This window comes from Silurus aristotelis (genome assembly GCF_946808225.1).
Source record: "Silurus aristotelis genome assembly, chromosome: 22".
NCBI classification, from domain to species: Eukaryota; Metazoa; Chordata; class Actinopteri; order Siluriformes; family Siluridae; genus Silurus; species Silurus aristotelis.
In genome coordinates, this window is record NC_139595.1 from 5,583,829 (window position 1) to 5,610,326 (window position 26,498).

The window sequence follows — 26,498 nt, forward strand, 5'->3', positions numbered from 1 at the left end:
TATTGTGGCTGTACTTATACATTCTACTTGTCTTCCATATTTAATTGAAATTTTTGCTATAAAAATACCTCATGCTAATATGTCAAATATGTAAATATTAATATAATTAATTTAATATATATATATATATATATATATATATATATATATATATATATATATATATATATATACACACACACTACTGTACATACTGTAAATAATTCGAACTTTCTTGTGCCTCATGATTACTTTTTTCTACTTTTCCTTCTTACTGCTTAATATTGTTTAAGGCTTTATATTTAATGTTTGCTGTAGTTTGCATGTAGCCTCACTAAAAAATCTCATTGTACAAACTGTCACTGGCATCGTTACATACGATAAGTAAAACTTGAAACCTCGTGGGTGTAAGGAAACAACAGTTCCTCAGCCTCATCTACATCAACTGAATTCATAATTGGTGGTTTGTAACCACAGTATTTTACTTACAATAACCCAAAATTCTCCATAGGGATAATAAAGTACATCCATCCATTATGTATGATCAACAGTAGTATTGGGAATCACGAATGGCTACCAAGATGAATGGTTTAAATGTCTGTTGGAAAACGTTGTGTCCGTAGCCTTAAGTCAAAAGTAAAGAGTGTTGTGTCTGGGGTTGCAAAATTCCAGGAACTTTCAAGATTTTCCATAGGAATTAAAGGGGGATAATGGGAATAAACTTGGAATTTACAAATTTTCTGGTTAGCCAATATCTGGGAACTTATCATTGAAAAAAACAATCTAATTAAAAAAGACAATCTTGGTTCAAACAGCCAGATTTGATGCGATTTAAGTTCAATTTCTACTCTGCACATTCATCAGTCACATGCACACAGCACACTTGCTACAGGGTTAATGAGGCCACGCCCCCTACATGCACTGTGCATAATATGCATAACATGCATAATAACCTGACTGACAAAACTTCTTTCTCGGGCGAATTCTAGTTTTGTCTATTCTGCACTTTTAAAATAGTAACAGAGATGTATATTATCAAAATACAATATGTTGTTATATTACAAAAATTCTGTAAGCATTTCATCGCTGCTACTGTGCACCCCAGAGCACATGCACACATACTTTATTAAAATTCTGTTTACATTTTAGAATGAGCCTAGTTACAGTTAATAAGTCCGACTTCAGGTTTGCAGCACTCCTGACCTCGCTGATGAGTAATTAAGCCAAAAAAAAAAAAAAAAAACTCTGGCTAAATGCTAATGCTCGACTCAGAGGCGGCTTCTGGTATTTTTTTCTGCTGTAATGATGTAATGTTTACACAGCATGCATTACATATAAAGCCACTCCTACTTTTTCTCTCACACAGCCTTTACTATGGGTGATACTACATTTACATTTACATTTCCGGCATTTAGCAGACGCCCATATCCAGTCTCTTTCAATGAATAAATCAACACTGGTTTGCTAGATCACAAACTTAAGATACGATTCATCTGTTTATACATCCATTTATCAATAGCAGAGGTCCCCAACATATTTTTTGTGCCACGGACCGGTTAAATGCAACAAAATAAAATGATATGACCGGCATAAAAACTGGTATTTTCTAAATATGAATAGTGAATCCACTGTGTTGTTTTTTGTTCATTTTGCTAGCTTGGGGGTTTCAATTTAGCGGTAATGTATTATGTGTTAGCGGACGGAGCGGCCCCTTAAGAAGGTAGCGGATGGAGGTAAGACGTGAACGAGGCGAGCATCATGACATGCATCAAAAATGCATGAGTCATAGACAGATGTGGTGGAGAAAATCCGGTAATTTTCCACAATAAAACATCGTTCAGAATCAGATAATAAATAAAACGGAAATCATGTGTTATGTATTCTTTCTGTGCGGCATAATTGACCCACGGACTGGCTCGGGGGTTGGGGACCACTGATATACAGTATCAGACATTAGAATTTTCTAGCCATATGTGGGTCTTCCTCAAACTGTCACCACAAAGTTAAAGGCACACAATTGTATAGGATGTCTTTGGATGCAGTAGCATTTTCCTTTAAACAAGAACACGCAAATCTGTCTCAGCATGACAGTGGCCCTGTGCACAAAGCCCTGTGTTGGAGGCTTTTTTGTGCGAGGCCTGCTTTATAGTCAAGTCAAGAAACTTTTATTGTCATCATCATCATATATAGCTGACACAGTGAAAAACACATATACACAAAATAGCGCAGATTGTATATTATGCTATACAGTATAATGTGCGAAAAATATAAGAACTGTATACGAAGAGTTTACATGTAAATATGATACAGTTCTTATAATAAACTTATACTAGCAGCAGTTGGTGGCAGTTTGAAATGTGTGCAAAACAGCAACAGCAGCAGTTGAGTAAGTGTTTAAAACAGCATGAACACAGTTATATTGTAATGTAATGTAAAATTGAATTGAGTTTCGAATGTGTATGTTTGAGTTCTGCCCTTTGGGATGAAGTGGTACGCTGAGTGCACCCCAGGCCTCCTTAACCTACATCACTACCTGACTTTACTAATACCCTTGTGGCTAAATGAGCACAAATCACCACAATTATACTCATATCTAGTGGAACATCTTTCCAGAAGAGTGAAGATTATTATTACAGCATGTGTAGACTAAATGAGGAATGGGATTTTGAGCATCAAGCCAAAAAATTTTTTGTCCCTATAAGGGACATCTATAAGGCCAATAATTATATTTGTTTGGTTCTATTTGCTGAAATATCTTTATAATCTGGTGTCCTGATTTAAACCACTGTAACTAAGGATGAAAAAATGCACATAGCATTATGTAATGTTTATGTAAAGTACATGTTAGTATGCATGGTCTTTGTTTGTCCCATAAGCTGATCACTAATGACTCACATACAGTAAAAGCAACAGCCTTCACTCGTGCATTTATTCTTTGCAACCAGTCCTAATTTATATTTCTAGTTGCAGAATTACTGTAGTCCTCCTTCTATTTACATCACTGTTTATATCCATGTAGGAGATCCATGTTTTTATTTAAATCCCTTTGAATCTTTATGTCTGACATCATAGGCTTTGACCAGTAATATTACTGTATCCAAAAGGCTTCTGCAGATTTTGATATTTATACCTTTTTCCCTCAGAAGGTTTAGACGACATGTCAGGTCTCCTCAGAAAGTTACGCATCATGTTCAGTGTTGTGAAAGGTTTCACCAGCCGAGAGCAAGTGATGATTTCTGCTTAGTGAATGGAGACAAGAATGAAGACAGTGCTCCATAGATTCGTGCCTAATAGCAAAGTCAAAGTAATTATAGGTAGCTTTAATTGCACAGTATCCCAAGTGATTGTCAGAACGAACCACCTGGTGCTTTGGACATTATTTTGTAATTATGGGGTTGATTCTGTGCCTTTCTCCATCTTCTCCATTCTAATTAAATTGAAGTCAGGATGCACACCAAAACTTTTTAATCGTTTATGCCATGCATTCGGAGCAGATTGTTACTTTTAGGGTGCAAAGATTTTCTGAATCTAAAGATTTTTTTCTTTCTTTTTTCTTTTGCATCATCACACTTTTGAGTCCAAAACTGCAACAAATCCAGACCATTTCACTCCTATTAGCTGGTACAGGCTGAATCAGATGCCCTCTTTCGTCTTTCTGATGCTAATTACAGTATGGAGATAATATAAATGATATCGAGGCCACATTTAGTGAAGACTGTTGCTCGTTTTAAATAAATGACACATTGTTCACTGGCTGGCTGTTATATTATGTGCCTAAGTGAGTGGCTCAGTCATTTTTTTTTTCTGAGCCATGTTTTAATAACAGTGTCAGACAGCAACCAAAAGCCACTGGCTTCCTGAATTTCCTTCCAGAAATAACAGATAATAATTAGTTTAAAAATAAATAATTAATATCCTGCCATTATGCATGATGATGCAAAAATATGACTCTGTACCATGTAGTGTGATGTGTCACATCAAGGATGCGAGAGAACTGTGGACACATGATCTCTTCTTTTGTTTATATATATATATTAGGCTGCAGTGCATTTTGTTTCGGAAATTTAACTGTAAAAATTTGTCACGGTTTTATAAAAAAAAATAAAGAGTGAATCAAGTCTTTACACCTCTATAATTATGATTAAATTTGAACTTTATATCTGATTTTTTAAATTGTGGAATGATACTATTAAATAAAGAATAAAATCATGTAAGTGTTAGTTTTTTGAAGATAGATAGATAGATAGATAGATAGATAGATAGATAGATAGATAGATAGATAGATAGATAGATAGATAGACAGACAGACAGACAGACAGACAGACAGACAGACAGACAGACAGACAGACAGACAGACAGACAGACAGACAGACAAACAGACAGATCAGTTTGCTCTGGAAGCCATTTCGAAATAGATACAGTGCAATTAGATTGTGTTTCAGGGCAAGGACCATATTATAGACCAAACAGCAACTGGGTTTTGGATTTAAAAGAAGACACGTGATTCAAATGTAAGTAAACTATTATTGGAATTGGTTGTAGATCTAATATGAATGCACCAAGCAGGAATTAATAGTGGTTCTGCTTGTGGGTGTGTATTTTGAAAGAGCAGTGTGTTATGTGAGCATGCTGTGGGTTACTACTGTAGCTGAGGAATAGCTAGGATACACCACACCCAGAAAAGGAGACATGTCTGTGATCAGTTTTTTTTTTTTCAACTGGGTGCATGGGTTCTTTTACAAAACTATATACAGTATATATATATATATATATATATATATAAAAACTATATATTTATATTGAATGTTTTTATATTTATGTTGAAAAGATTGTTGACATTATGGTATTTAAAATAGTTGTAGCTCTGGACAGTGTTTGTAGACAGTGAAATTTTCCGCTTACTTCTTTAAATTAATTACTGTTTACTTTTAATGGGAAAATATGATTATGAATGCATAAAATACACCATATAAAAATAGCCCTCGACTGTACTTGCACATGTGTCATGCCACATGTTTTCTGTATGAGTGGCTGTGTTTTATTTTAGTGTTAAAGGAATGTCTTTAAACAATTTGGCTGAGGTCCACAGGGTATAGATCCTGTTTTATAGGATTAGCTCATAGAGACATTCAGATAATCCTGCACACAATGCGCCATACAGTGAAGCAGATGCACTGTTACTACCACAGAGTTGTTCATAACAGCACACCCCTAAGTTTTCTCCAAATGTAAATGTAATGCTATATGAGTACAAAAATGAGTAGACCCTAAGTGAACATGTCAAAACTGTGTCCAAAGTGTCAACATTTTGTGTAAGCACCATTGTTAGCCAGCATGGCCTTAATCCTCTTGGGTATGGAATTCACCAAAGCTGCACAGGTTGTTGCTGGGATCCTTTACCACTCCTCCACAATGACATCACGAAGCTGCTGGATGTTAGACACATGGCGCTTCTCCACCTTCCGCTTGAGGATGCCTCACAGGTGCTCAAAAGGGTTCAGGTCTGAAAACAGACTTGGTCACTTAATTATCTTCACGTTTCCCACCAAGCCACTTGTCATCTTTGTGGTGTCTTTCGGGTCGTTTTCATGTTGGAAAACTGCCGTTCAGCCCAGTTTCTGCAAGGAGGGCATCACGTTCTCACGTTCACGAATGTCACAGTACATGTTGGAATCTATGTTTCCCTCATTGAACCACAGCTCCCCAGTACCAGCAGCACTCATTCAGCCCCAGACCATGATGCACCTTGCTTGACTTAGGCAAGACACAATTTTCTGTGTGCTTCTCACCACGGCGTCGCCACACATGCTGGACACCATCTGAACCAAACAAGTTTATCTTAGTCTCATCAGCCCACAGGACATGGTTCCAGTAAGTCATGCTCTTAGACAGGTTGCCTTCAAGAAAAGGCTTTCTTCTGGGGTGACTGCCATGTAAACTGACTTGTTGCAGCGTGCAGCGTTTGGTCTGAGCACTGACAAGCTGACATTCTGCTTCTGCAACCTCTAAAGCAATGCTGCAGCAATCATGCATCTGTTTTTTTTAAACTTTGTGCATCTGACGCACAGGACTCAAGTGGAAACCCCTTTTGGAAAACCTCTGTATGACCCTGGCCACTGCACTGTAACCTGTAACTCAGTTTTAGGGTGTTACAGATCTTCTTATAGCCTCGGTCATCTTAATGGAGAGCAACAATACAAATTCTTAAATCTTAGAGAGTTTTTGCCATGAGGTGCATGTTGAACATCCAGTGGTCAGTATGAGAGAATTGTACTCAAAGCACCAAATTTTAACTGCTCTAATACGAGATACACAAATTTGTATGGTCCAGTCAAGCAGATAAAACATGAACGTGATGAATAGGACATGTGGCTTTGCATCATTACACAACGCTATAGCTGTTAGCTCATAGGGTGTACTTACTTTTGTTGCCGGCAATTTTTTAATTATTCACTGCATGTTAAATTATTTTCAGAGGACAGTAAATGTATACTGTACATTGATTACGCTTAAATATATCCATGTTTCATTTCTATAGTATTGTCCCTTTAAAAGATATACTGAAATGAATGCTGAAATGTGAGGGGCGTACTCACTTTTGTGAGATGCATATATACATATATCAGCATAAAGGATAAAGATGAGATGCATCGATTTAAAAAAGTGTGCATCAGATACAAGTTGCATTTGTATAGTGATGCATCATTTTTGACCTATTTGCATCTGTAAAAAAACTATTTATTTATATATAATTATACTTTAAAAGTATTATTTAGAAAGTGACGGTTAATTTGTGAGCAATATTTTATATGTAGATTGATTTCTCCATGCTACATTATATATTTATATATATGTATTTAAACTATATTTCTGCTGTCTATCCTGTTCTTTAAGTCCTGCTAATTTGACATTACAGATCATGATTAACCCTTTCTGTGACAACCCCCCTGTTTTTTATATTTCGTCACATTGCCCGTGTGTGTGTATGTCACATTTTAAAGGTGTGTTCATTTATCACTGTGGTTATGGCCTTTTCTTTTTCCTCTGCAGATCATTTTCGAAGCTGTGACCTCAGGCCAGCGTGGTTTTCTGGCTATCAAGGATGTCGTTGTCCAAGGCCATCAGTGCAGTAAGGGCAAATCCTCCATGATGAAACAGACACATATATGTTTAACAACAATTTGTTCTATTTTTTTTTTTCAGACATCCTGAAAAATATCAGTCTATTTTCTATAGATCTACAGAATACATAAACAAATTTTCATGTGTACATCCTGGTACTAACTTATGCTTTATGTTCTATATGGAATTAGTCACATGGGAGCTGATAATGCAGGAGGTCCAGGATGATAAAATCGGAATAGGCATATCTGCTATCAAAAGGAAAAGGCAGGCAAAACAATTCAAAACCAGATTTATACAGGGAGAGGGAAGTGAGGCTCAAGTGAACTCTATAACATCATAACAAGTCAAAAGACAAACCAGAACACATGGCCATAATACACAATGCAAAATAGATCTGCACTCGGGAGCACGTTGCACGATTGAGAGCAAAATTTGTGGCATAACTTCAGCATGTCAGTAATGTTAACACACTCTTAACAATGATAACACTTTATTTTAGAATAAAGTGTGTCACTGAAAATAGTGACACTGTTCCTTATTAGACATGACATTTCCAAGAGAAGACCCACATTAAAGACATCACGGTATAACACTAAAGGTTCCCAAGCAATAAAAATGCCTCGATTCTTTATTATTGTGCACAAAAATTGCTTTGAGAATTTTTTTTTCTAATCTTCATCCCCCAAGCCAGTTGTGTTGCTTTAGAGGCTTTTGCTTGACATTTAAAAAACTATTTCTCATTCATTTTAATGTCACAAGCTGAGCATTAGTATGAAGTCTATCATTAACAGAATTAACAGAATAAAATGTTTTTGTTTTTTTTTTGTTTTGTTTTTTTAAGTGTCTACAGGGTCAAATTTGACCGTTTTTAATTGTATTTTACCTGAATAAAAGTTTACTACGACGTCCTGATCACATGGTGACAGTGTCTCAAGTAAAGTAATGGCACTTTATTGAAGATGAATCATTTTGGTTATTTATTCACACAAAATGCCATTAGAGGAACAATTTTCTAAGGTAGGTTCAAAATTCACAATCACAAAGCCATATTTTTTAGAAGGTGTCCCTTTTTGCAGTCTACAATCATGTCCCCCTGTCTCACACACACACACACACACACACACACACACACACACACACACACACACACACACACACACACACACACACACACACACACACACACACACACACACACACACACACACATATAACCAGTTCCTTGTACAATAGGTCTGTACTATTTCTATGTACTACTACTTTGTTCTTACTCTTAATGATGACTGGAGCTCATTGCTTTAATTATTAACATTACTTTTGGTTATTAATCGATACTGTCTGTTTAAGGAAACTGTATGAACATAAATACAGAAACAGGACCTAGTTTAAAGTTTGTCATATTCAGTTTTTTCCGGTCCATTCGGCTTACAGCTTTCTCAGATTATTCTTGTACTGTAGGATGCAGTTTAGGGTTCAGTTAACACTCGTTCCCTCAAAGATGAGCAGATTTTATAGAGTGATACAAGTGCTTTACATTAAACACATTAATGTAAAAGAAGGAATTAAAATTAACGATATACTTTTTTTTTTTCGCACTGGAAGGAATAAATCTAAATTCACACTGGGCAAAGCACTCTGTCTGAGAATGTGTCCTCGTCGCTCTTCACAGCCGGCTGTACTTAGAGAATAAGTGTGTAAATTCAACTATACTCATTTCTTTCAAGAGCGTTAGCAGCCTCTTTTTAGAGTCTCTGCACACCAATAAACACTGGTTATGGCTTTGAGAAGGAAAGGCAAGAAGCAGATTGAGTAGTAACATTCTGGTGCTTATGTACTTTGTCCAGACTGGGAAAAGTGGGGATGACTTTCTTACTTCTAATAAGTTTTATTTGGAGGTGTGCGAGTGCAAATGACAGGCCACACTGGAGAGAAATATAATCACCTGACCAGAAGATTCATATAAGGACACCCTATTCCACATTTAGTCTTTAATTGTTAACGGCCAGATAAATCGATAGATAGATCGATCGATAGATCGATAGATCGATAGACAGACAGACAGACAGACAGACAGACAGACAGACAGACAGACAGACAGACAGACAGATAGTAAATTATATCTTCAGTTAAAATAGGTTTGGGTCTCCTTGCTCAGGTGAATGAACTTTTGTCCATATAGTGTATCTTGACATAATTGACCACAAATTGAATATTAAACAGCCTTAGATATATTTAGAAAAAACAATAAAGTTTGAATGGGTAGGACCTCCATACATTACAACAATATATGCTTGTATTGTAGATATCCTAAATAATTCACATATTGTTATTATTACATATTTCATTAGGCACAATTCAGGTAAAAAAATCTGAAGGTAAAAATCTGCATGTTGGCGTCAGAGTCAGACTGGGATCCCTGTTTAAAATTATAATAATGTAAAAAACGCTTTTTTACCTTTTTTATCCTAAATGGTCAAAAACCTGCCTCGTCTCTGCTCTGTTTCCAAAGACCCATGTTGCTAGGAAGCACACATTTGAGCCTGTAAAAGTATGACACTTACTATCACCACAGATCAGTCAAAGATCTAGTCAGTGTAATTTTGAGTAAAGCTTTCATTATTCCAAGCTTTAATGCTGATTTTCTGAGCGTTAAATTGAGTGATGGAACCGGCCTTTGTTTTGTTTTTTTACATTTAAAAAAGTCGCATTCATTTCCTATGCATGAAAGCAGAAGGCATGGCTGCCTTCACTCCAAGGTGCCATTAACACTACAGGGGGTCTATCTATCATTAAAGAGAAAAAAAAAAATACTTTACTGAAGAGAGAACTAGTTTACAGGCAACCTGCCATAGAAAAGTACGGTGGGTCAAAGTAATAAAAGCAACGCTATTTCTAACAGAAAAGTAACTGATGAAATATTGAGCCAAGGGAAGATGAGCGAGAGGAAGAGATTAAATTAACGGCGTTACAGTCTTTGAAGAACGGCTCACGTATCGACTCAAGGTCACCGCGACTTGATTTCCGCCCGAGACGAGTAATCAAACATTGCGTTTCATAACTTGATTTACATGGGACTGCATCCCAGAGATTGTCTCTTGTTATAAATGCATATTGATTCGGATATATGAGGCGGAGATAGACTAATTAAAGTATCACAGAGCAATCTGTTGAGTTTGAGATTTGAGATTGTATTAGCGGACTATGAATAGCGTAATAGGATTTCAATCTAGCTGATGCAAAAATAAAAAGCTAAGACATTGATTTTTCCACGTTTTTTTTTTTTTTTTGGCAGATGTTCTTAATAATGAGCAATAGAAGCAGAAGGTACAGGAAAAAATACAATAACCTTTTATTTGGTATGAGATGAACTGCTAAAATGACTTCCTAAATCTGCTGAAGAGTTAAATACGGACTGAAACATGACAGGAGCGTGCTGTTAGTGGGTAAGACGCTGGACCTCTAATCTGAAGGTCCTGAATTCAAATCCCTTAACCCTCAACTGTTCACTTGTCAAGTCAAGTTAATTTTTATAGTGCTTTTCACAACATTGTCTCAAAGCAGCTTTACAGAATTTAACAGTTGAGGTGAACAATGTGTATTTATCCCTGATGAGCAGCGACTGTGGTAAGGAAAACTCCCTTAGATGTTATGAAGAAGAAACCTTGAGAGGAACCAGACTCAAAAGGGGAACCCATCCTCATTTGGGTGATATCAAAGGAGAAAATTGTAAGTTACTTCAGATAAGGGCGTCCGCCAAATACCGTAAATGTAAACTCTGCGATTATCTTCCTATGTCCTGAAGAGTTTTATTGCCAACACTGGCAACTATAAATCAAATACAACCACATGACAAGACGATACTTTCACATTGCATAAACATCCCCATATATATATACAGTATATATATATATATATATATATATATATATATATATATATATATATATATATATATATATATATATATATATACTGCCATATTAACAATTATAAAATTATTCTACACTTTTTAATGGTTAAGGCTCTGGGTTACTAATCGGAAGGTCGGGGGGTCAAGCCCTGGTATCGCCAAGCTGCCACTCTTGGGGCCCTTGAGCAAGGTCCTTATATCCTCTGTGCTCCAGGGGTGCTGTAACATAGCTGCTCTGACCCCAGCTTCCTAATATCACTGGGATATGCAAAGAAAAAAATTTTTCCTGTGCTTTAAGTACGTATATGTGGCAATTATAAAGCACCTTTACCTTTCAGCAATCAGATACCAGAATTCAACAGTGCTGAGACATAAGCGTAGAATAAATAAATTAATATTCTTTACACTTGATTATTATGCTGTCTTTTACTGTCTACTATTAATTTTCTTGAGAGCATCATTGGATTAATTACATTAAAAACAAATGTGGCATCATTTGTTTGTCCCTCTAAATGTTGTTATTGTGTGAATCCAATTTGTTTATGGAAAAGATTCAACTGTAAGGTGTTTATAGAAGCCAAATAAGTGGCAATCGACAAACCGGTGCCTGTAAACAATGTGCAAAGCGAGACACGTCTAAAAAAATTAATGCAGTAATGCATGTCCTTATTCAAATAATAGATACAAGTCACATGAACAGCTACAGGGTAAGGGGTTATGGGCTGAGTTAGCAATACTTTATATTTACTTTATTTGTACAGTGTATCAGGAAAGTATTGAGGCACAGATCTGGGAAAGGGTACAGAAAACTTTCTGCAGCATTGAAGATCCCAATGAGCACAGTGGAATTGTTTGTAGAATTTTGAGGAAAATAATGAATTTAATCCGTTTTGGTATAAGGCTGTAACATAACCAAATGTAGGAAAAGTGAAGTGCTGTGAAGACTTTCCGGATGCACAGTATATGACACTCACATGGTAGTATTTAAAGTGTAGCTATAAGGAACTGTATGCCTAAATCCACATCCTGTTTCCTCTGTAGGCAGTTTTGCTGAAAGATAGCCTAGTGTAGAACGTCTAGTCTACTTCTGACATCCCACAATGCATTGCAATATTGTAAAGAATTATATATTTCCTGAGTAGGTATCAGAGTACCATTTTAGACACTGGAGAACAGAGATATGAAAGCGATTGTTTAATTCATTCGCTAACACGGAAAGTGTTTGTATTGTTTTTGTGTGCAGTGACGACGCCACACTTCCTCCATATCAAAGGAGTGGAGGTGAACGCAGGCCAGACAGCCACCTTCCACTGCACCGTCAACGGAGAATGGAGAGACTACTTTCACCTGTGGCTGCAGGTTACACACACACACACACACACACACACACACACACACACACACACACACACACACACACTTCTTGCAAACACACATTTCTCCATTGAAACTAATGTAAAAATTCAAATGCGCTATTTTGCCACAGCTTCAAAGCCGCCTATAAATATTAATATTAGCTGAGGGCTGATCTTAGCTTCTCCAATGTGGTTTACATTAGCTATTGGGATATCAGGCTTATTTACACCAGCTCCAACCCCACCTGAGCATTTGCCTAATCACAGTGTTCTGGGTAAATAGGTCGAGATGTTGCTCTCGGTGCTCGCAGTGTGTTTGCTTTCATCACAGTAGAGACCCAGCTACACGTCACAGAGACTGTTTGTGCTTTATCACACCGACTATTTACGTGAACTAGAAGCCATACATACCTCTGTATATTACCATTAATATCAACCATACTATTCAAATTCATCCACAGCTTCTGACCAATTAGAATCAAGCAGTGATCAAACAGGTAGAGGTCAAACTCGACCTTTACCTGTTTCGCTTGGCTGGACCACATCACACCGAGCTCGTCTTATTCAGACAGGAAACTCTTTTCACCCCTCCTTTGTCTTTCATCCCTTTTTCATTCTTGCTTTCTTTGCACCCCACCTCTACATCTTGTATATGGAGCTTGTAAAGCTTTCTAATGCCTCATCAAGTTTTCAGTGTGGCATTTTATAAACCACAGCCTCTATCACACACTCTCCCTCTCTTTCTCTCTCTCTCTCTCCCACTCTCTCTCTCACTCTCTCTCTCTCTTGCAAGGTATGGCAAGGTCACACATCACATAGCTATACACGTTTTCCCAACTCTCTTCTTCACTATGCAGCCGCCAGTGAAATGAATTTTAAAACATTGACACCCTTAAACATCGTGTCTTATAGGAAAATAATAAATAATATTAAAGTGCTCCATTCAAACTTTCACTTGAGTAAAAGTACAAAAGTATTTGCCTTCAACTGTACTTAAAAAAAAGTATCCTTTTATTTATTTATTATGTCTATAATGTTCCTATTATCATTTTTTTCATAAGACTCTTTGCTTTACCTATTGATAGAATGATATTAATGAGTCAAACTCTGATTTCAACTACTTAAATAAAATTGCAAATAAAGACACGGGTGTTGTGGCGAGTTCGAGTCTGGAGTTTCTTCCATCATTTATTCCTCTCTAAATGTTCTGCTTGCTGTTGAACTGGTGCTGAACTGTATGTTGGTGATAAGTAGATTCCACCAAGCGCCAATCGAAACAAGCTTAAAACGGAGCGTGCACTCGACTCTGATTGGTTGCTTGCTGCGTGTTTAACCAGTTACGTTTTATTTTTTTTTTTAGAAAAATACGACTGAGTTCACAAAATGTAGTTAAGTATTAGACTTTGAAATGTAGTAAAATTAAAGTAAACGTCTCCCCAAATAGAAATACTTCAGTAAAATACAGATACGCAAAAAAGCTCCTTAAGTACAGTAATGAATTACATTTACTTTGTTATTGTCCACCACAGGTTGCTAATAATTCACCAGCAAATTTGTCTTTTTTTTAGTTTATACTCTACCCTGCCATACATTAATGACATCTCCAGTCTCGTTCTTTGTTTTTCTCGCACTCACGCTCTGTTTCTAGATGCTCTGTGTGTGCAGGACTTCTGCCAGGTAGTTAGTCATTTAAATAAACACATCCTCATTACCCGGCGAAAGAAAGTCAAACATTAAGTGAAGTCCCCCGATGACAGTAATGAAGAAAGATCTCCAGTGAACAAATGGCCCCCATCTGCCTGTTACGCTGGGTGACAGCTGGGGAAAGTCGCACACACGGTGGAGAGATGATTGAAAATGAAAACTTTCAGCCAAGAATACAAACACGCAAATATGTTACCATGAACGCAATAACAGACTAAAGCACTTCTGCACAGATGTGGCTGACAGGCCGACAAACTGATGCTCACACAAACATTTCCATGTCTTTATGTGTATGTGAATATATAGTTACAGACCAAATGTTTGCGGACACCTGACCATAACAATGGTACGTGGTTTTTTTTTTTTACATCCCACTCCACATTTAGTCCATATTTACTCTTATTATAACCCCCACTCTTCTGGGAAGATGTTCCACTAGATTTTAGAGCGTGGAGATTTGTGGAGATTCATTCAGACACAGTGGTAGTAAAGTCAGGTGGTGATGTAGACGTTAGGAGGCCTGGGGTTGTTCTAATTTATCTCCAAACCATGTAAATCAGAATTTTGTGGAGCAGGTTTGGGTCTCCTAGTTGAAGTAAAGGGAAAATTTCATGCTACCACATCCAAAGACATCCTATAAAGTTGTGTAACAGTTTGAGGAAGAACCACATATGCTTGGAAAAGTCAGGTGTCCCAATACTTTTGTCTATATAATGTATATAACACATTTAAATAAATGACTCAAAATTAATAAAATATTCAGTTTCAGTAAGCAGGCTATGCATGTTTGTGTGTATGTGTGTGCGTGCGTGTGTGTGTGTGTGTGTGTGTGTGTGTGTGTGTGTGTGTGTGTGTGTGTGTGTGTGGCTGCAGGGAATCGGTGGACGAGAAGCTCCAATGAAGGCCACCAAACCGTGGAATAACCAGCGGTTCATTGGTATGTTCGACGTAGTGAACACCACAAAGCAGGACTCGGGTCGCTACCGCTGCATAGTCCATTCCACCAAGGGAGTAGGCGTGTCCAACTACGGAGAACTGACCATCAAACGTGAGTCCAAGTCATACACCGCACACTCTCATACTTTCTCAAGCACCCAGCAAAAAAAAAAAAAGAAAAAAGTTCAGCAAAACACTAAAAGGGTGTACTTGCTATTCACAGAGCAATATATCAGTCTCGAACTTTCTCCAGGGTGTGAGAACGTGACACAGAGTGTGTCGGCTGACGAGGCTGTGAAGATGATTGATGCGCATTTTATGTTAACAGCCCGCACTCTCTTTGTTTTGATGCGCGTGCATGCGCGGGTCTTTACGAGTGCTGTCCTTGACCGAGAGTGTTATCCCCTCTGGAAGGACATAAAGGCCGTGTATTGATGTACAGTAGGCTGTCCGGCTCAGGCCTCCGCTAGTCAGTTGATATGAATTTATAGAGGCTCCCGCTTTTAAATCCACCTTTCCTTCTCTCTCCCGTAGCCGCTAGAGCTGGGTAATGGCCTTCAATATTTCTCCTCCTCAATTTTCCCCCACTCTCTCTTTCTCCTTCGTGACGAGCGGCGAATTGAATTTATGGCCCCCGTAGTTTGTTGCCTTTTTTTATGGACTCGCAGCTTAAGGTGATTGACTGCTTTAATCCCAGCTGTCTACACAGAGAGATGTCAGTCAAACAGCGTCTGCCTCTGCATTCTTCCTGATGCTTTTAAAGTGTTAAAGTGGTATGGATCATCACACGTCTACAAGGACATTTTTGTTAATCTGTAGGGGTATAAACACACACACACACACGCACACACACACATACACACACACAACAGAACAAACTAGATCCTAGCTTCCCTACAGCGCAGTGGGAGGTACATTGTTATAAATGAGACGCTTGTAGAAATTTTCAAAGACTTGCTCTCATGCTTGAGCCAAACTACAAAAGGATCTTATCTATTTGCTTTAAACCAATATATATTTCAAAACTGCTGCACATATGAGGTGGTATCAATAAGTTTCAAAATAGTCCCCTTGCACAGCAATACAGAGCTCACAGCGTTCCTGCCACTTCTGGAATTTGTCCTGAAAGTCTTCGTTTCGAAGCGTGTCAAGGAACGCCTGCGATCCGGGCGACCTTTGAGCTGGATCTTCATTTTTTGGGAAGAAGGCGAATCCACACGAGTAGTATGGGTGTGGAAGTGAGATCATGTTGTTTCCAGCGAGAAACTCGCGTGTGAGGAGAGCTCGGTGACAGAGGATGCACGCGGCCAGAATAGCAGACGTGGTAACGCACGTGATAATAGTAGCACCGGTAGCACAGTGTATATCAGTGCATCGTCCATGTCCTGATGTACACTGGACGATGTCTTTTGGCACACTGACTTATGAATGTCGGTGCACCCTGTGACCATGCATGCGGCCTTGTGCTGCCATCTGTTGGCGAGTTACAAAAGTCTCGAAACTTTTTGATAGCACCTCGTTTAGCCACCATGTGACAGAGTACAACGCTAAAACTGTTTGAAAGCTGATTTGTTATTGATAAGCATAGTCAGAGATCTGTGAGTCTTCCAAATACAAGCCATCAAAAATAAGTAACATCAATATAGCGGGTTAGAAAATTTATTAATTTATACAGACATTTTATTATGACATCAATACAGTGTCTACAATTTATTAAAACCCGAAATACCTCACTGCACTTAGTACTCGTTTACATAAAATCCGTGGCTGCGGCACTTTCATTTGAGCTCGGGTGCATCCTGTTTGCTAGATTATCTTAATTTGTCTCTAGAACCGAACCTGGAAAGGCACCTGTGTGTAAAAGATTCCCCATTTTCATTCCAGACCGAAAACCAAGCTATCAAGTCCATGTAATATTGTGTAGACCATCACAATCCTATAGGCCCTCGGATCTGGAAAAGGCCATAAAAACATTCTAAAGCTCAATGTTTCCTAGGATTTGTCAATGTCAAATAGAAGGCTGGAACCACCAGGGCAATTCCTTGATCTTGCCAAGCTCTGAATTCCCACTGTAACGGAGCGTCAGTAGAGATTTGGCGAAAGCAACCATATTAGATTTCTTTGAAGAAGAAACGTATGATATACAGGTAGTCCCCGAGTTTGGCTTTACAATGAAGATAGCGCTACAACAAAATTGTACAAATGCAGTACGACACTTTGGGATGCTGTCAGGCTGTCAGGCTCTCCTACCTAATGACAATTAACGAGTTCAGTTGCCTCAGTGTTAGAGTTAAATTTTTTTTGTGTGTGTTCTTGGTGTTTTAAAGCCCAATTTTAGCTCTTGTCTTTCTTCTTTGTATCTGCATCACTGGACACTGAAACAAAGCGACTGGTTAGTCTCAACACCTACAGGTGTTCTTCCTACAGCTCGTTCTGTCCCGCTTTGCCCTCCACATGCCCGCTGCCACATGCATATACACCAATCAGCCATAACATAATGACCACCTGCCTAATATTGTGTTGGTTCACCTTTTGCTGGCAAAACAGTTCTGACCCGTTGCACATTAACAGCATTAACTTCTTCAGCAATTTGAGTGATTTTCTACAGGTGCAATAATGAGTCTTGGCTGTCGCCAGTTCATCACTGTTCCTTACTTGGACCGCTTTTAATAGATACTGACCATCCCACATGAACTGCAGTTTAGGAGATGCTCTGACCCAGATGTCTAGACATCATAATTTGTCAAGTTCTGATTCCTAGGCTTGCCCATTTTTCCTGCTTCTGACACGTCAACTTTGAGGAAAATATTTTGAAATACTGCCTAATATTATCCCACCCACTAACAGGTGCCATGATGAACAGATAATCAGTGTTTTTTACTTGTGTATCACTTGTGTAATCAGTGTAAATTGCTCTGTTTTGCGCTATTATGTACTGTAATGTGTTCAATTATTAACACATTACAGTACACTACACAATACTGATCAGCACTCTTTAAGACTTCTGGGTGGGCTAGGCCACGTCTCGACTTATTTCCAAATAACGATGGGGTCACTGTGACGCACCTCCATCAAAAGTCGGGGACCTGTAGAAATAAAGCCTGTTGACAATATTGTTTTATTTAATCGCCTATATTTGGTGACATTGACCAGTTTTATTAAAAACAGTCCTTAAGCTTGTCAGCCTCCTCAGTGTAGATCCTAACACTAAATTTACACTTTTAAACAGGCAGCTCAGGGTGCCGGCTCTTTGTCTTCTCCGTCAATGGTGTTTTGCAGGATTATAGTAATTAGCAGCGTTATCATTTTTGCACCTTTCTACGTTTGTAGTAGCACCGTAATTTCACATTTACTCTACAAACGCTAAACCACATGACCCCCTTCACTCCTGTCAAACTGACAACTGTAACACATTTCATGGTCCTCCCAGGGTTTCACTACTCCGCAGATTCCTAACTCACTCAGACGTTAACATGGCGTAGAGGCGTAATTGTGCCTAACTGATGTTTATGTAGCCGTGTCAATGCTAATGAGCAAAGCGGTGGATAATCAGAGTGGCACCGAATATCCTTGTGTAACATTAGGTGCCTCTTGTCCTCATCTTGCTCCTTTAGAGGCATGGCGTTGCCGAAGGCAGAGAGTGTGCGAGCTACGGTGTGTTTGAGGACTGAATTAGTGATGGGTCGTTCCTGAACGATTCTTTCATTTAAAACAAGTCTTTAATGTGACTCGGAAAAACGAGTCGTCTCAAAGAGTGATTTGTTTATTTTCTACAGGACGCGCACGAGCAAAGTATTGCAACATCGCCACAGGTTACGTACAGGAAACTGAGGATTCAGTAGTTCATCTCTCGACTCTTCTAATCCGATATCTACTCTAATAGATGATAAGGAGGATAAAGATTAGTTCATTTTGATGAACAAGATTCAAAGAACCAAGTAAACTAAAATGAGCCGATCTTTCCATCACTAGATCACTACACTCGCGTTAAAATCAGAGATTAATTAATTAACCGAAATTAGCCGCAGGGCTTTTGTGTGGTTCACACACAGGTGCTGTATTAAAGAGGCCACAGTTGTCCATTCCCTTAACCTTTAACACACACTCATATCTACGAACTACACACACAATCTTTTTGCCTCCCTCTTACAAACACACTCCTTATGTCCCTGAGCATATGAGCAACAGCCCTGTAACAGCTGTTCTTAACACATACCACACTGTCACATGCACAAGGACACACACACACACACACACACACACACACACACACACCCACTGTGTGACACCCAGCCCTGCTACACACACACACACACACACACACACACACACACACACACACACACACACAGAGTCCAATTCAACAGTCCTTCTGTCTCAGCTGTGCCCCCTGTAGAAGCCCCTGACTGCTACTGTCTCCCTGCACTGTCTCTTAATCCCTCACACATGCGTACACGTCTCACACTCTAATATGTGTCTTTCTCATTATTTCTGTGAGACACACACTCATTTTCAGGTGCTCAGTAAAAGGCTTAGCAAATATTTGCTAACATTCATTTCTGTTTGGTTTGCCTTAAATTCTGCTTCCTCATCACTTTTAACCTAGGGATATTAAAAGACCCAAGATCTGATACTGTTTTATATGTTTCTGCACTCATTTATTTTGTTTATAATTAAAAAAATGTACTCTAGCTGTACAGGAAGCAGTGTTTTTCCCCTTCAGCGTCCCCTGAAGTTTTTTAAAATCCATTTAAATCATTGACACTTGTGATTCACTTACATACTTTACTAACACTGGAATAGGTAGAGTAACCCATCATGGTATAAACGATGCTCTTTATAATACCTGAGCTCCATGTGAAGGATGTAAAAGGGGTCTCAATATACACAGGCAGTGGATTGCCATGTCAAACATTTGTTATACCGCACCTTCTGAATGCTTCATTCTGATTGGTCGGAAGTTATGATTAAAAAGAAATAAAACACTCAGCGACATGGTGTTGTGGCTAAAAGAATCGCACGCATGCGCCTCAGATCAGCTTTATACATGCGAGAAAGTAAACGATTTAGCGGTACACTGTACACATTGCATTTCATAATGATTTAAATTGACATCTTACTTATTTTGGTGCTTTTTAGAAGTTTAAAAATGCTACGGTTCTGAAATCAATCAACACATGAAAGAGAATGAGGACAAAGGGAAAAGACTGAGAGACAAAAATAGCAAGGATGCAAAAGTTATTCACATGTGGGTTTGTGACAGCTTGTGCACACACACACACACACACACACACACACACACACACACACACACACACACAGCTTTTAAAACACAAGCAGGTGAATACTTTGTAGGGTAGAGATAAAGGGAGAGGGAAAGAGAGAGCAAGAGAGAGAGAGAGAAAGAGAGAGAGGGAGAGAAAGAGCTCTTGACAGTTCAACAATAGCTCTTCTAGGAAGTGGTACTTAAGTTGTAGAAACAAGGACACATGAGAAATGAGGTGCATTAGGAAAAGAGTTTGGTTATTGGCATTTTTTGTCCGCATGCCGGGACATTTCTAATAAGACATAAAAGCTCTCTTTAGACCTCTGCTCTGTGCACAACACCTCGTTTCTGCACAGAAACCATTCTACTTTAAATGATTCAGCGTCTCGACCCTGATAGATGAACTCATCTACAACACAAATGCAGACATTTCTTTCAACTCTTTTATTACATGTCGACTTCAAACAGCTGTTCATTTGTAATCAAGTCTTTGAAATGGCTTAGTTTACAGTCACTGGGTTAAATCTGATTATCCAATCTGATGTCCTGCATAGATACACTCAGTGACCAAATTATCACCTAGATGGGTGTACAACTACTGACTCGGAAATCCCACTCTACCTGTCAATCACTGAAAAGCGATTAGTGTAAGAACAGCTTATATAGATGGGAACTATTTTCTGTTTCAACTGACAGCAGATGAGCTCATTTTATGTTAGTGTTCTTCTATATTAGGATAAATAGTGTTTAGTGTGTTTTTAGCTACCATTAGCTAACATTATAAAAATATTGTTTAAACCATGATACAGTACAAGATGTTGCCTAATGAAATGTTAGCTATGACTTAGTGGAGGCCACATAGGGGATAACACATAGATATAGTCATTTTCTTCTGATGCTGATAAATATTTGGCCACCCCATTAAAGGTTTATTTGGGCTAACCTGGCCACTCCAGTGTAAAAAGCATGGCCCACCTGTGTGGTTCATATGGTGAATATGACAAATTTCTATTGCTGTATCTAATTTACTTCAATTATAGCACTAGTGTAGATTAGTAGCTATAGTTAAGTCTATATATATATATATATATATATATATATATATATATATATATATATATATATATATATATATATATATATATATATATATAAACTTACGATTTTAAGATTTTATGATGAGAATAACAATGCGAGCAAAATTGTAGAAATGTTTCACGGGGCAGGCAAATGTAGCAGCGTATTCCCCGCTATCTACTCACGAACTGTCGCTAGTCCACGCACCCGCTGCTATGCACACTCTATAGTTTATACATTACGGTACTGTAAATTGCACTGTTTTGCTGAATTATGCCTATAATATATACATACTGTATATACATATAGTACACACATATATATATATATATATATACACACATACACACATACACACATACATACACACACATTTTCTTGACAAATCCAAATCTATCCCAACAAGAAAATACTCTCATGCGCAAAGCCAGCTTTGTTTGCTTGACTTGGTTTACATGGGTTGGAGTGGAAGATCTTGAGTGCCCTCTATAGAGCTTTGACCTCAAACTTATTGAACACCTCTGGAATAAATCAGAACACTAAATGCACCCCAGGCCTCCAAACATCATTTACATGTACACACCCGTGTGGTTAAATGAGCACAAATCTCAATTACACACTACTTAATTTAGTGGAACATCATCCCAGAAGAGTGGAGGTTATTATGTCAGCAAATGGAGACTAAGTGTGGAATAGGAAATCTTATGGTGAGGTGTCCCCAAATTATTTTGTCCATATAGTGTATCACAACAGCATGTTACCCAAAAAATGTAAAAAGTGAGAAAATTGCATTTAAAGATCGTAAGATTGGATATTAGACATTTTGACAGTTTGGAATCTGATTACATACTAAATGGAATGGATTAGACTTATCTATATCTTGCGATGGCACACAGCTATCCAACAACTTGGTGGTTAAACCTCCAGATCTTTGCAGGAAGTCTTTTTTGCAGTCATTGTGTCAGTGTTTTAGACACAGAAGGCAAATAACATTCAAAAGGTATTGCGTTCCCAGAATGCTATACATATTTATTAATTTCCACCAAATCATTTATTGTTGATTTTTGAGTTCCACAACATTGTCACCTGGAACGCTTTTCAAATAGTCTTGCACAAGTTTCCATGTTGGCTGAAAACTTTAAATGCAGAGGGGTTTTGCATTAAAATGAATGAATATAAAGTCAGCAAATTCACTATTTGTATTTGTCTTCGAAACAAATTCCAAGCATAAGCCTTTAATGAATTCTTGCCCCGAGGCCAAGATTTTGATTTATATGCTCCTTTCCGTGCTTAGCCAGTGAGCCTACAATTTAAGCGTGCGCCATGTTTATGGTGCGCCTCTTCCTTTCGTACCTGTCCTGCTTTAACTCTTTTAGCTGCTGCAGTGCCTTTTGAGAGCGAGCAGGATTACACGGTTCAATTTAGGTGATGTCTGATTGGCCGGCTGTGACCAGATAGATTATGGGGTATTTAGAGGCCTCTGGCTGGGATCACAGTGGAACAACCATCTGTAGAATCTATGACCTGGACGTGGATGGTTTACACACACACACACACACACACACACACACACACACACACACACACACACAATGCACACAAGTGTAAACATACTGTGTGTTTAGCGCTCCCCTCAGGCCGAGTAGAGGATCTGGAGCTGTGGAGGATCTGTGGCTTTATAGAGTAAAGCACTATGCATTGAACACACACACACACACACACACACACACACACACACACACACACACACACACACACACACACACACACACACACACACTATAACCAGTTTATTTATTCATTACTTTCTGCCAGTATTTCCATCCTGATCGATCTCTGCAGTTAGAAGACATCCGTAATAAATATGAATTACGCTTTATTATCATATTGGCAATAGTGTAATGGTCTTGTGGTGGGCATCAATCACTGCTGCCTGCCCCAGAGGGCATATATCCTCTCTAAATGATGCCATCCAACAGGACACCGTCTGCAGGGCTAGCACCGAAGCTGCCAAAGGCATAAAGTTTTGATGTGTTCATCAATGATAATGTCCAAGCTGTAGCCGTGCATATAAACACGCTCTCGAACGGACAGTTCTAGATCTGCTGGGAAATGCATTCTCTCTATCTTTCTCTCTCGCGTATATACAGACACACTGTACAGATCAGTCCGAAATCTCACTTTTGGCTGGAGATATTTCGTTGATCGATAATGCAGTTTGTACCTGGCTGCATAGCAAAGCTGTACATGGGATCATCCTAGAAATGGCTTCTCTTGTCAGAGACAGCGATAGCAATAGCCTCATCCACCAGTCACGCACATACACGTCCTATCGTTCAAACAAAGCCTTCTAATGGAATTTCTTTGATTAAGCATGTAGAGGCTCTGTCAATAAACCTGAATCACTTCTGATGCTCATAGTTTGCAGCTAAGCACCATTGACCTGTCTGCTGCTGTATATACACATCCACTGCCTCTAAAGACTCAACTTGTTTATCGTACTTACACACAAGCCTTTCCAATGCATATGTAAATAAAAAGCATATAGAGAGGACACAAAAACAATATCACATCAGCCACGGATATGACTGTTCCACAGGAAATGTCTTGAATAGTTCATCTTTTTATCTCCTCAGAGCAGCAGCTTTATCTCTTCAACTTTGATAACTAAACATCCAGACTGACCCCAGACCAGACCTGACCTTAGGTCCTAGAATAAAACTGTACAGCAGGCATGCAACTACATATGAATATCAGCGATGTGTTTCAAACAATTGAAAACACAGATATAAATTTGAGCTTTACATCGAGACTAGGTGTCTGCATTGTCCCAGGATTATTTTAATACTGTCAGTATGTGTATTGCAGTATTTTCTCCTTTTTCCTAAATAAAATGTTTTTAATAAGCCTTTAAGTGATGAATTTGATGTACCTAAAAAAGAAATGATAAAATAAATAGGTTTAAAACTGTAGCCTTCGCATTTCCTGATCATCTTTGTCCTGTTAGTACTTGATGCATTAATGTTGATATTTTGGTTATTACCTTCACTGCGCTCGGACTAAAGAGTCTCCAGGATAATAAAACCATGTTCCTTCTCCAGAGCCCCCAGTGCCCATCGCGCCTCCCCAGCTGACCGCAGTGGGCGCCACCTACCTGTGGATCCAGCTCAACGCCAACTCCATCAACGGGGACGGGCCGATCATCGGGCGTGAAGTGGAGTACCGTACCGTCTCAGGCACCATGTACGACCTTCAGCCCGTCGACAAGGCGTCACACAAGATCGGCCACCTGGCACCCGATACCGAGTACGAGATCAGCGTGCTGCTCACACGCCCACTGGACGGAGGCACAGGGGCGCCCGGGCCGCCACTCAGGGCACGTACCAAGTGCGCAGGTGAGTAAAAGGAGAGATGAACGCATGTTTCTATGGTTGAAGGTTAGGGCAGTGATTATGCTGGATATTTATGTGTATATGTTATGGAATCAGTCACTATTTGAGTTGTGGGACATTATGTCCTGCTAGATATTACATTATTACAGGAACATAGCTATTAGACATATCTGCAAAAGTTGGAATTGGTGAAAGAAAGAGAGAGTGTGCGTGTGCGTCTGAAAAACTGGAGGTGAGAGACTTGATTTGGAAAGCAGGTTTGGGTTGTAATCAGTAGTCTAAGTCTGACCTCCTGTTGAAGGTCTCACTGTTTCTCATTTGAGCATCTGATGGGGATGGATGGTGTTGCTCACTTGGCCTTCACTCCAGGGCCCTTAGGGTGTGTGTGTGTGTGTGCGTGTGTGTGTGTGTGTGTGTGTGTGTGTGTGTGTGTGTGTGTTACAGTGTCTGTTTCTGCTTGTCTGATGATAAATCTATAGCAAATCCATTTTGTCTTTGAATTGAATAAGTGTATAAAGTACAGAATCATTTCGAGGTCTATTTATATTTTGTATTTATTACTGCTGTGAACGCATCTGTCCGTTTTTTTATTTTTTGTCTACCTTCTTCTTTATTTCACTCTGTCTCTCTTTCACTGTGCGCGCATGTGTGATGGATGCTTTGCGCTGTGAGGACTTCACCAGGAAGGGTTCTTGATCTTCCGCTTTTCCATCGCCGACTCCAGGCGACTCTTTCAGATCGTACAGCGAACCTCTTCCATACATCACGCTAGCTTCACCCAGAACACCAGAGCTCTTTATTACCTTTGCAGACACAAAGTCTAACCCACTGTTCATTAACCCATTCTCATTTATCAGCTCCTAGCATGGGGGCTATTATCCTATTATGGGCACCAGGCGCCGTTTACCTCTTCTTAATGACAATTTTGGCCCGCTTAAGTGAAACACAGCGACCGCGCGCGCTTTAAAGGGTTAATGACACCCTTATTTTGTCGTAATATATAGTGGCTATATTCAGGTTCGTCCTTTTTCTCCACGCATGGTCAATTTTTTTTTTCCTTCCCTTTCTTACTTCTTGCTTCTTTTGTTGTCTTTGTTCGTGGGCTGTAATGGAGGGATGATCACAAAGAAATAGAAATGCAAGGAGAAAAGAAGGCCCGCTGCTCTCCAAAGTAAATTGTATTACTTCATCTTCAAGCTTATCTATTGTGTTGGGTATTGCCTCGCAGCGCACACAAAGCCAGCTTTATCCTCAGGTTTGTCTGATTGTTGCTTTTTTTAGGGGTGGGGAGTGAGGAAGTGGGGTTTTCTAACCAGCTCTTTTTTATTCTTTTGGCCACATCTCTGTAGAAAATCTTTTTGTTTCGGATATTTTTCCCTTTTACTGTAAACTGATCCTTACATGAGAAAGATGTGCCTGAGATTTTAAAGCTTTAATGGCCAAAAAGGCATCAGTGCCATGATATATAATTTACTTATTTAGAGCTGGATCTTAAATAAATAAATAAAAATGTCTGCATGTATCTTCGCTTATTTCATCATAAATATATCGGACAAGGTCAGCTAGAGCAGCGTGATTAGCGCTAAAATCCTCACAGCTGTATATAAATAAGCAGAATGGCGAGAGTAGATTTGCCAAATAGGTAATGCTAATCTCGCTAATGGTGCTAAGGGACTATAAAACACAGAGGCCTCAAACAGGGCAGTGGACATAATTATCACAGCCATTAACCAGATAAAGAGTCCAAATTATCA

At 38.8% G+C, this 26,498-nt stretch overlaps 1 protein-coding gene across 2 annotated transcripts in view; it reads left to right on the forward strand.

The window, feature by feature from the left end:
• Positions 1 to 26,498, forward strand: part of LOC310717156 (receptor-type tyrosine-protein phosphatase mu-like) — a 228,007-nt gene that overhangs the window by 81,504 nt on the left and 120,005 nt on the right. For both annotated transcript variants that reach the window (XM_083524861.1, XM_083524862.1), the window contains exons 4-7: positions 7,030 to 7,108; positions 12,258 to 12,373; positions 14,947 to 15,121; positions 24,454 to 24,747. In XM_083524861.1, the coding sequence (XP_083380987.1) occupies positions 7,030 to 7,108; positions 12,258 to 12,373; positions 14,947 to 15,121; positions 24,454 to 24,747 (664 nt within the window). The remainder of the gene's footprint in view (positions 1 to 7,029; positions 7,109 to 12,257; positions 12,374 to 14,946; positions 15,122 to 24,453; positions 24,748 to 26,498) is intronic.